Source organism: Monodelphis domestica, chromosome 1 (assembly GCF_027887165.1).
Source record: "Monodelphis domestica isolate mMonDom1 chromosome 1, mMonDom1.pri, whole genome shotgun sequence".
NCBI lineage: Eukaryota > Metazoa > Chordata > Mammalia > Didelphimorphia > Didelphidae > Monodelphis > Monodelphis domestica.
In genome coordinates, this window is record NC_077227.1 from 535,367,320 (window position 1) to 535,380,057 (window position 12,738).

Here is a 12,738-nt window from a genome sequence, read left to right on the forward strand (position 1 = left end):
TAAAGTCAAGGTTCTGGAAAGTATAACAAGAGACTTTTAACAGTTACACTAAAAAAAGCCTCCATTTGTATATTCCCCACCTGTTAATCTCCCTGAAAGCTGTCATTTTTAGTGGGTTATTTATAAGCATATCAGCTCCATTATCTGAGTGGAAATGGATATAATAAGAAGGCTACCTCAGTGTGATTGGCATCTAGGTACAATGAGGAGGTTCTCAATTCATTGTTTTTAAAATAAGAAACCTTTCATGTGTTCTAGCTTCAAAGACTTGGAAGACTCCAGAGTCATTTGGGATACACAGTCATTGAGCCTATCTGATTTAGGAAATTGAGCAATCTGTGAAATGGAATTCTGGAACACCACTCTAGTAAACGGTTTCTTCCTCATTGGAATTATACAGGATAGCAGGTCCCCTCAGCTGGTGTGTGTCATAATCATATTCTTTTATTTGGTAGCCATGGCCACTAATAGTCTCCTACTGCTGTTGATTATTACCGATAATAGGCTCCATGTGCCTATGTACTTCTTGCTCAGCCAGCTCTCACTTATGGATCTGCTCTTCACATCTGTTGTTGCCCCCAAGACATTGGTAAATTACCTTTGTGGACAAAACACCATATCCTTTACAGGCTGTGGGCTTCAGATGTTTCTAGCACTGACACTTGGGGGTGCAGAAGATATTCTGTTAGCTTTCATGGCCTATGACCGCTATGTGGCCATCCGTCACCCTCTGACCTACATGGTTATTATGAGACCAAAGATTTGCTGGTCCATGGTTGCTACATCTTGGCTTTTAGCATCTCTGAATGCCCTTGTGCACACCATCTACACCATGCATTTCCCTTTCTGTAAATCCCGGGAGATTCACCACCTGCTCTGTGAGATCCCTCCACTGCTGAAGCTGGCATGTGCTGAAACTTCACAGTACAAGTTCATTCTATATACAACTGGTGTGACCTTCCTTTTGATGCCCCTCTCTGCCATCTTTGCTTCCTATGCCTTAGTCTTGACTGCTGTGTTCCATATGCCACCAACACAGGGGAAAGAGAAAGCTTTGCTTACTTGTTCATCCCATCTGACAGTGGTTGGGCTCTATTATGGAGCTGCCATGTTCATGTATGTCCTGCCTACTGCCTACCACAGCCCTCATCAGGACAATATCCTGTCTGTGTTCTACACCATTGTCACTCCAGCCCTGAATCCTCTAATCTACAGTCTGAGGAACAAAGATGTTCTGGGAGCCCTAAAGAAAGTTCTAGGGAAAGGCCCCTCAGTACAGAGATTTTAGCAACTGGGAAACATGAAGACTTTGCTCTGACAGATAATTTTATTCTTATTGTGTTGGATTCAATAATGTATGTTCTTGATCCTTTGACTGTCATATTAAATTTGTAGATTAGTTTAGATGTTATTCTCTTTCCTTTTTGGTATGTGGTAGGTTGACTTCCAGTTTACTAAGCTTTAAGCAAGATCATGGAGTGCCATGTCTGGCTGATTGTTTGACCTTGGGGATATGGTTTTTGTATTGCTGTAATCAAGGTCATTTCATTTTACCTCTTGCTTTCTAAGGTAACGATGTTTTAAACCACATTTTCTGTGATGTTTTTTTTTTTCCATCTTCAAACTGTCCTGCAAGAACTTTTTCACTGCTTGATGGAAGACTAGCTATTATCGTCCATTTGTCTTCTTCCTGAGGTACTCTGCTCTCCTACTGGCTTCTTTACCTCTGCTGTCCTACAGCTGCTGGATAGTGCAATATCTTCTCCATCTATATGACTATAATTTTCATACTGGTATTCCCAGGTACTATCCAGTACTAACCATTCCAAGTACTCACCAGACTCAAATCTGTTTAACTTCTAAGATCAAATCAGATAAGGGGCATCCAGGGTGGCATAGGGTTGTATGGGGTGTTCAGGGAGGACCCAAGTAGAATCTCTGGTATGAAGGTTTGATGAGCTCTTTTCAGAGCTGCTCATCCACTCTGGTGTCTACCTTTCACCTAACTCTCCCCTGTGACTCCAAGAAGTTGTAGCTGCCACAGTGACTGCACCCCAGTTAAACCAAGTTTATGGTAACTTAAAGGCCACAAATCCAATGGTGAAGTAGAGAGATCTCTACCCAAAGCATATAATGACTTTTCCCAAAAGAATGGTTGAATGAGAACAATTTCTCCCAATGACCAGGAAGACATCAAAAGCAAGTACTGTGGAGCAATGAAAGCTTGGTCAGACATCAAAGACATGAAGATCATTCACTGCATCCTGAACCACTGTCAATCATCCTACTTTTGTCTTGCCACTGAATTTTGATGACTCTGGAAGAGAGGGTGAGACTGATGACTTTATACTACTCTGTATCACTTAAATCTGATAGTAAGTCAAGATATCATCCCATGATATGGTCCTCTTTGAGAACAAAGAACAAAAAATAATAATCTTCACACATGTTCAGTCTCTAGCCATTTCTTCCTTCAACTTCAACAAATTTATTTCATTCAAATGTATGTTCTCATACCCATGTTGAATCCCATTAATACTGCCTAAAGGACCAAGGGTCAAAGATACCAAGGAGATGATCATGATCAATGATTAAGTCCTATTATTGTGATATTCCTTTTTCTGAAGAGACTCATTTCATTTTCTCACTCCTAGGCAAAAACTCAAAAACCATTTCAAAGAAAGAGAAAGATTATCAGGTTTTGATGTTTCATTGGGTAACTAGAGTCACCAGCTTTAAATTTATAAATTTCCAAGTAATATTAAGCTTTTAAAGTAGAAATTAAAATATCTGCTTTAAAATTATTTTCACTAATTTAGAAAGAAGGCACTTTACCAAATTCTTTTCAAGGCATCAAAAAATCACCTGGGTGCTGCTAAGAGCCTCAGTAGATACAGTCAAGCCTAAAGATGGGAGGTCCTGGGTTTAAATCTAGCCTCAAACACTTCCTAACTGTGTGACCCTGGGCAAATCAACAATCTCTCAATTGCCTAGCCTTTACCACGGTTCTCCCTTGGAACCAATACTTAGTATTGATTCTAAGACAGAAAGTAAGAGTTAAAAAAAAACCTGTACCTAACTTTAAATAATCACCTTAATTACATGATTATATTGATTAATTACATAATTATATCAGAACCCTCCTATTAAATTGATTAATCAATGGCAAGAAATAAGTGTGAACATTTCTGTATCTATTAGGAAGAAATAAAATTAATCTACCCAGGCAATATAATTGGATTGATTGAGGAAACTCAACCATCTCCCATGGGGTTTTTATAAAACAACTAATCAGTTAAAAACCCAGGTAATGAAGAACTGGTCCAGTCAGGAGGTGAAATCATTTCTAGCCAGTCACCTGAGAGTGCCTCCCTTGGAAAGTAAAAAAAAGGGGCGCATGTCTACTCTCACTACCTTTGACCAAGGGAGGACCTTTTGAACTTCAAGGGAACACAGACTTTAGATTTCTCATTGGCACACTAGGTGTATTGCCTGAATATCAAGTCCTATCCACATCAGGAGGTGATGACAAAATAGACACAATTAAGGCAGCTTAAGGACTTGACCAAGAACTCAGAAGAAGGTTACAGTGTACATAAAGGAAACCTCATGAATGCTCCCATGAATGGAAGCAATTTACCAAGAACTGTGAATAATTCCTTTACCACATGAGTGCTCTAAGCTTGATCCTACTCTTCCCCTAGACTCTGTATGTGCAGGGTGTCAACAGACCCCCTCTGGCTGACATGGTCACAATGGGAAGCCAGAAGCTGCAAAGCAGCCCCTCCTTGAGAATAAAAAGCCCCCCACTAACCCCCTTTCTGTGACTTCTCTCTCCAACTTCCCCCACTAATGGCCTTGTTGTGATTATTAATCTCTCCCCAATATAGGAGAAATAATATGATAGCAAATACTTATAGGATCAATATATATATACTCTACTTTAATTCCCCTAGATTATTACCCCAAAAAGACTGCAATTACAGAATTAAAGTCCAAAGATTGTTGCCCATAACCCCTCCTTTCTCAAGCACAAGATGCTCTCTAAGGAACTATAATAAAAACTGGCCAAATGCTTGAGCACCATAATGAATCTTTCCTTACAGTCATCACACTCCAATGAATTTGTTGATGAACAGAAACCAGGCAGCATTGCTAGGCACTTCAAAGTAACACAAGAAAAACAGACCTTGTAAATTGAGGAAAACTCCCAAACTGGTCTGCTTTAAGTCACCCTTTATCTTTACACCTAGATAAGAAGATGTTTTGTTATTCATCTCCCAAAAAATTGTGATTGATAGTGAAAGCTGATCAAAAACACAATGAATCTCTCAGCAGGTCAAGTAGTACTAACTTACAAATGACTTTATTTACATTATTCATATACATCAAAGAGTGTTGTGGAAGTAAATGATCACAGAATTCTTTGTTGTAGTAACATCACAAGAGTATTGTTTAGGTGATTTGATAATATCCAATCATAATGTAGAATGTCACATATGTAGAAAATTGATTGTGTGTCAAAGAAGTATGTACCTGAAAACCTATATAATAAATGAACCTTGTCACTATGGCAGAGCCCTGTGTGTAATGCCTACATACATGGGTCTGAACACATAGTGTTTCTCATCTCCATTATTTGACCAGATCATCACATTTAAACAGAGACACCCTTGGACTCTTAGAGAGAACAGTGGATGGATCTCTATATGTATGTACTTGTGGAAAAGTATGTTCTTAAAATTATTATAGGGTGGGAGTCATATTTTGACTAACTGTTTTTACTCTGCCATCTTAGTAAATATATTTTCCCTAAAAGTTAATTAAGTCTAACCGACTAATTGATACTAAACCAAATGGGGGAGCCAAACAGGTGGGCTCTTATGAGCTATGGTATTAGAAAAAAAACCCTAGAAATCTCCTAGAACATTCAGTGGGGATATGGTAAGCCACCCTCTAGGGACTCAACTTACAAGACTGAATATGAGTTGAGAGAGCAAATCCAAAACCTATACTACTATGAGACAAGTATAACCTTGATCCTTATACCAGGAAGGAATAAAGCAAAGAAAGGAAACTATTGATCTATTTTATTCATGAATATTGAGGTTAAAGCAACATCTTAACAAATTAATTCCAGAAATATAAAGACACATTTATTATGACCATGTTGGATTTATACCACATATGCAAGGAAAAGCTGAGGAGGTGCCTGGAGTATTCAACATGAGCAACGTAATGTGATTTGATGTGGTTTAAGTTTCAAGTGCTACCTTGTCAAAAAGAAAATAATTTAGTTTATTTAGTTTTTTTAGAATTTAGAATATTGGTTAATTTTCTGCTATATGTCAAAACACATACCCCAGAGATGTCAGAAACATGGTTTCTATGGTGCAAAAACATTTCACTATCCATATCAGTAAAACAAGAGAAAAAAATTAAATATAGAAAATACTGACAAAGAAGGCATATAATTATTCATATTTATAGATGATCTTAGAAAACCACATAGAACTTGTCCAGAAAGCAATGATGATAATTGCTTAAGAAAATAGCTATATAAAAAAATCAATCCACAAAAACCATCAGCATTTGTAGAGTATAAACCAAAACCAGAAAAAAATATAAGATAAACCCCATTTAAACTAATACTACAGGGAATAGAAATATCTTGGAATTAATATAGCAAGGTAAACTTGAACCTCAAATAAATTGAGCTACAAAATATTCCTTGAGAAATGGAAGAAAATACATTAGAGGCATTCACTGTTCATGGTTGAATCACATTAGTATAAAAAAAATTTTTTTAAAGTATTGCCTCAATTAATTTCTGGATTTTGTGCTATATCAACTTATCAATAAGATTGAAAGGGGCCTATTACCAGATCTCAAACTCTATCTGAAGTAATAATTATCAAAAGTCTTTGGTAACTAAAAATAGAAAAAATAGATCAGTGCAAAAACCTAAAGATGTAAGACATAGAATCAATTAAATTCATAGTTGTGTGTTTGAAGAAACTAAGGATAGAAACTATTGTGAGAAAGGTTCCTTTTTGAATCAGAAATATTGGGAGAGTGCTTATGATAGATACAGAGATAATAAAAAGGTCATCTAAGAGGGCTAAGAAATAAAGACTGGGAAGGTTCTCTTTTAGTTGAGTCTTGAATGGACACAGGGGTTTTAAGAGTTTATTAGGGGGAGGGGAAGAAACAATATAAGGGCAGGGAGAAAAGAATTGGAATGTCTTATCAGAGGAGGAACAAGCAGTGACATTATGGATGGACTATTGACTGAATAGGGTAAAGTAATGCATAAGAAGAAAGTTATCAAATGACCAAGACATGAAAAGATTTTAACATCAAATAGAGAAATTTATATTTGATCCTAGGTGTAATGAGGAGCCAACAGAGTTTATTGAATAAGAGAGTAAAATGACCTCAAGCTTAGGGAACTTATAGAATTTTATGGAGAATACATAAAAGGAGTAGGTATAAATGTATAAATGGGGTTGTGATTTGTACAGGTACTAGAAGTACTTAGACCAAAAAAACTATGAATGCATTTTAGTTTATTGAAATACCACTTTCTGTCACATCAAAATATTGACTCCTGTTATATTTGTAATTCACTAGAGGACATTTGTTCATTTTTTACACAAACTACTTTGTAGCTACATTTCCTCTAAAAATGGCCATTTTAAAAAAATGTTTTCAGTTTTGCTAGCATATAATTGAATATAATCATTTCTTGATATTTTAATTTCTTCCTCATTTGTTGTTCATTCCACCTTATCAGTTTTGACTTGGATCATTTGGTATCTCTCTTTCAAAAAGAAAAAAAGAAAAACAAGTGAATGGTTTAACTATTTCATTAAATATGCAGATGAATATATGAGTTCATCAATTTGTTTTGTGTGAGCTCAACATTTAGTTTAGTAATTACAATTCTTTATTTTTCTCTCAAACAAATTCTTAAAACATTCCTTCTCTTTCTTTTAACTGAGTCCATCTCTCCCCCCTTATTACTTTATCTTTCCCCTTAACCATTTTTCCCTCTCCAGCCTATCCCAAAACCCTACTTCTTCTATTTCACCATATTACAACCACTACATGGCTTTCATTTTCATTGATCTGCCCAAGTAAGAGTGAAGCTCTTGAGATTCTCTGCTACATTTAGATCATGTTCCACCTCTATTTTAGTAGCTTTTTTCCCCTATTCATTACATTTTAAAAATTTCCTTTTCTTCCAACATCTTTCCTTTGGTTATTTTGCCCCAAATATTTTAACATTCGAACCTATAGGTTTTCTCTCTCTCTTTTTTTAATTAACCCTTAGGGATAGTGTACATCTCAGGATATGTAACAAGGGAAGCAAGAGTATGATTGAGAGACCTGGATTCCACTGGGTCAGGATTCAAAGTTGTTGAAAGGAGCAGGTGGTCAATGAATGGTCTTGACCTGAAAGTGAAGCCTCCCAGGTGAAGATCTGATCTTTCCTGGACACTCCTGGACTATAAGTGGATGAAACCATGTATATCTATTACTGTTCAGACTGTCTTGTCCCATATCCCCATACTATGTATTTGTCTGTATGTAACTGGTTTAAAATTACAATGGTTTGGTTAACTAAGGCTTCTGAGCTTAAACAAATGGCTACACTCATGAAGCAACAACTGGACCAGATGGAATTATATATGAAAGAAAAAAGATATATGAATACTGAATATGGTTTGGGGGCAAAAGAAAACACTGATATAACTGGAAATTTAAATAGATTACAGAACGAAGTGGCTGAAGGAATGGTTACTTTATTCCCATTAAGAGATCTCCCATTAGTTTCAAGGGATGAGATATTCCAGTTAAAACTCATAAGAGGTTTACATCTGAGGACTTGGAATCTATAAAAAAGAGAACACCTAGCTTTATTGAAAAATCCAATAGGGTAATTAAGGAAATGAGGAGAACTATTGATGTATTTGATCCTGGTTATAATGATTTTCCCCTGTTAATGAAAGAGTTTTTAACAAAAAGGGAAAAGAATAAGTTCATAGAGGAAACTAGGCAGGATCCTTTGTTAACACCATGGCTAGAAAATTATAATGACACAGACAGGAACATCAAAGTCCCGTATGCCAGGATGAAGGAAGCTAGGCAGGCAATTCTAGAGGTTATGGTTAGACATACTAAGAGACCAAATGCATGGTCCAAGTTTGAAGGGATTAAACAGAAAGCCACTGAAACACCAACATCATTGCTTGACCAAATCACTGAAGCTGCTGAGACATACATAAACATGGATGTTCTTGAAGAGGGAACAATAGCACATATAAAAATGATCTTTGTGAAAAATTCTATCCCTAAGATAAAATTATTCTTTAAAAACAATTATCCTGATTGGGAGGAGATGGAACTAGAAGATATTAGAAGAAAGGCTACATTCTTGTGCACAGATAGTGAGGATAAATATGAGGAGAGAGATACAGTGATGGAAGATCCTAAAAGAAAATTAAAGGAAGCAGAAGGAAAATCTAGAGAAAGTGATATTAAAGAGGTTAAGGCAGTGGCTACATTAAGATCTATGAAACCTAATAACAACTATTATAAATGTAGGATCAGAAGATCAGGTCCCCAATGTTGTTTCCTCTGCAATAAATCAGTCATTTTGTAAAGGAATGTAGATACAGAGGTCAGTTTTCCAGACAATTAAAGAGGTATGGAGGATTTAATAAGCAAAATAATTGGGATAATAATAACTAGAATAATAACAATAATGACTGGAATAATAATAAATACTCAAGAAGAAATAATGGAAATATATGTCAGAATGCCTGCTGTCAGGGAGCTCAAGCACAAAATTTGAGCATAATGCAGGACTGGGTTAAGTCTAGAGCAAGGCCTAAATATAGTCATATTATTATAGTTGATCAGAGCAAAGGAGCTTGTTCCTTATGAAGGTTTACCCACTGTTCTTCTGTATGTAAATCAAGGAATAATGAACTGAGAGTAAATGAAAATGAGTGTACTAGTAATAAGATTAATGAAGATGAATTGATTGAATCAAAGGACACTGTAATTAATGTTAATAATTGTAGGGAAAAGGAAATTGTAGTGTAAAATTAGTAGAAAATTCTAATGAATGTAAAATAAGGGAAAATAATGAAGATTATAAACTGGATAATGATAATGAAATTGTAAATGTAAACAATGATATCAAGATAGAGATTATAAGAACCAAAGGGAGAAGTGATAAAGCTGATAATGGAGTTAAAGATGCAAAATCCTGGGAATACCATGTAGTTCAAGCAGATGTAAACTTGGATGGACAGAAAATGACTGAGCTTTGTTCTGATGTTACTGTGCTTGCCCAGTATTGGAAAATTTTCAACCTCCAAACAGTACAGAACCATATGTATCTGTTACTATAGGTGACCATATTTATGATCTTCTGCTTGATACTGGAGCCAGTAAGTCAGTTTTGCAGTTTTCCTAAGAATTGTAGAGCTGCTGGTACAATGGGAGTAATAGGAGCTATTGGTAAACCAGAGAGAGAGTAGCAAAATTACAACCAAAAATTATTACTTTAAAGGTCTTTTATCTGTGGAGCAAGCATTTCTTTGTATGCCAGACTGTCTCATGAATCTTCTAGGTAGCGATTTATTGTGTAAATTATGAGCAACAATCCAATGTACTGATACTGGTGATATTTCATTACATCTACCAGAAGAATCTCTGAAAGCTTTTCCATTGCTATTCTTAGATTCAGTCAGTACAGATGATAACTTGAATTCAATCTATCCTATACTTGAGGATATCCCTGAATATTCATGGTCAAAGTCTTCCACAAATGTAGGTCTATTGAAATCAGTTACTACTTTAAGGGTGAGGACTAAGGAAGGACCAATTCCTTGTGTACCTCAATATCCCTTAATAAAGAAGCAATAGAGGGCATCAGACCAATCATTGAATCCCTAATCCAACAAGGGATCATAATACATTGCTTCTCAGAATATAATAGACCTATACTTCCAATCAAAAACCCAAAGTTAGATCAAAATGGCAAAGTGGTATATAGATTCATACAGTACTTAAGAGAGGTAAATGATTAAGTGATAAAGATACAACCTATTGTACCAAGTCAAGCTGCTATAATTTCTTCCATTCCAAGTCAGGCAAGATATTTCACCATGGTCGATTTATGCTCAACATTTTTCTCTATACCAGTTCACAAGGATTCTCAAAAGATCTTTTCTTTTACATGGGGGAAAAAAATAAGTAAACATGGATTCATCTTCCACAGGGGTATACCAATTTGCCGAGCCAATTCTCACAAATTTTAAATAGAGATCTAAAAACTATAACATTCAAGGAAAGTAAAATAATGCAGTTCATGGATGATATTCTCCTTGCATCCCCAAATGCTAAAATATGTCTAAGAGTTAGCAAAATTCTTTTGATAGAATTATATAATTGTGGGCATAAAATCTCCAAGGAAAAATTACAATGGATTTTGCCTTGAGTGCAATATCTTGGATTTGTGTTATCAGAGGGTTCCAGAAGTATCAAATAGAAAGAATAGCAGATATTCAGAAATGGAGTACCCCTAAGTCCAAAAAGCAACTCAGAGCTGTTCTTGGAACAACTCATTTCTTTTTTTTTAATTGAAATTTTTATTTAATTAATTAATTTAGAATATTTTTCCATGTTTACATGATTCATGTTCTTTCCCTCCCCTCCTCCCACCCCACCCACCATAGCTAATGAGCAATTCCACTGTGTTTTACATGTGTTATTGATTAAGACCTATTTCCATATTATGCATTAGGGTGATCAATTAGAGTCTACATCCCCAGTCCTATCCCCATCTAGACCCTTGTGATCAAGCAGTTGTTTTTCTTATATGTTTTTACTCCCACAGTTCTTTCTCTGGATGTGGATAGTGTCCTTTCTCATAAGTCTCTCAGAATTGTCCTGGATCATTTCATTGCTGCTAGTAGAGAAGTCCATTACATTTGATTGTGCTACAGTGTATCTGTCTCTGTGTACAATGTTTTCCTGATTCTGCTGCTTTCACTCTGCATCAGTTTCTGGAGGTCGTTCCAGTTCACATGGAATCCCTCCAGTTCATTATTCCTTTGAGCACAATAGTATTCCACCACCAACAGATACCACAGTTTGTTCAGCCATTCCCCAATTGAAGGGCATCCCCTCATTTTCCAATTTTTTGCCACCACAAAGAGCGCAGCTATCAATATTCTTGTACATGTCTTTTTCCTTATTATCTCTTTGGGGTACAAACCCAGCAAGTGCATTGACTGGATCAAAGGGCAGACAGTCTTTTTTTTTTTTCACTGACTTCAACTTTATTCATCCAGTGACTACAAACACGTTATTTCCTTTCTCTGAGCCTCCGGTTTTTTTTTTTAATATTTTATTTGATCGTTTCCAAGCATTATTCATTAACGACATAGATCATTTTCTTTTCCTCCCCCCCACCTCCCCATAGTCGACGCGTAAATCCACTGGGCATTACATGTTTTCTTGATTTGAACCCATTGCTATGTTGATAATATTTGCATTAGAGTGTTCATTTAGAGTCTCTCCTCTGTCATGTCCCCTCAACCACTGTATTCAGGCAGTTGCTTTTCCTCGGTGTTTCCACTCCCATAGTTTATCTTTTGCTTAGGAACAATTCATTTCTGAAGGCAATGAATACCTGGATATAGTAAATTAACAAAGTGTCTAACAGATTTAACCAGAAATAAAGAACCAGAACCTCTGAAACTAAAACCTGAACATCTGAAAGCCTTAAGTAAGCTTAAAGAAGCCATTTTATCTGTTATAGCTTTGGGTATCCCAGACTACACAAAACCATTTCAACTATTTGTTAATGAGACTAAAGGTTCTGATTCTGGGGCCCTGACACAGACTTGAGGAGAAATTAATCATCCAATTGGATAGTATAGTTGTCAGCTTGATCCAATAACTGCTGGTACAGTTCTTTGTCTAATATGTGTAGCATCTACAGCTGTGTTAGTCCAGAAGTCAGCAGATTTATTTTTGGGATCTCCATTGACTGTATATTGTTCACATCAAATAGAATCAGTAATGAGGAAATTTTGTACTTAAGCTTATTCAGATCAATGAATTTTTAAGTATGAAATTATTCTCCTTGGTAGTGAAAACATCTAGTTGAGATGGTGTAGTGTATTAAATCCAGCTACACTTATTCCTGATTTTCCAAAGAATGGTGAACCATTACAGAAGTGTGTAGAAGTAGTAGATCTAGTGGGTATACCTAGGATTGATTTAAAAGACTCTCCTATTAGAAATCTAGACTTGGTGTCATTCACTGATGGATCTTCATATATGTGTAATGGAATTAGATGTACGGGTGCTGCAGTTGTCACAGAATTTGAGATACTGTGGTATGGGCTCATTACCTAGAAACATTAGTGCTCAAAGGGCAGAGTTGGTCACTTTGAAGCAAGCCTGTCTTCTAGCTGATGATAAAAGTGCAAATATTTATACAGACACTCATTATGCATTTTCTGCATGTCATGCTACAGGTCATATCTGAAAACAAGGTTTTATTACTGTATTGGGAAAACCAATTGCTCATGCAGAAATTATAACTGAGTTGTTGGATGCTATCAAAAAACCTAAACAGCTAGCGGTGATCCAATGTAGAAGTCATACTTATGGCAGAGATTCAGTCTCTAAAGGAAATCACAGAGCTTC

The 12,738-nt window shown here is 36.0% G+C and overlaps 1 protein-coding gene across 1 annotated transcript; it reads left to right on the forward strand.

The window, feature by feature from the left end:
• The first annotated feature begins 343 nt into the window (after positions 1-343).
• On the forward strand, positions 344-1,288 carry LOC100618096 (olfactory receptor 2AG1-like). Its single transcript, XM_007476937.3, has one exon. It carries the CDS (start codon positions 344-346, stop codon positions 1,286-1,288), a length of 945 nt encoding a protein of 314 aa, XP_007476999.2.
• The last annotated feature ends 11,450 nt before the right edge of the window (positions 1,289-12,738 follow it).

What these genes read in the sequence shown, in the direction of transcription:
- LOC100618096 (XM_007476937.3), top strand. Translation starts at nt 344, where the DNA reads ATGGAATTCTGGAACACCACTCTAGTAAACGGTTTCTTCCTCATTGGA.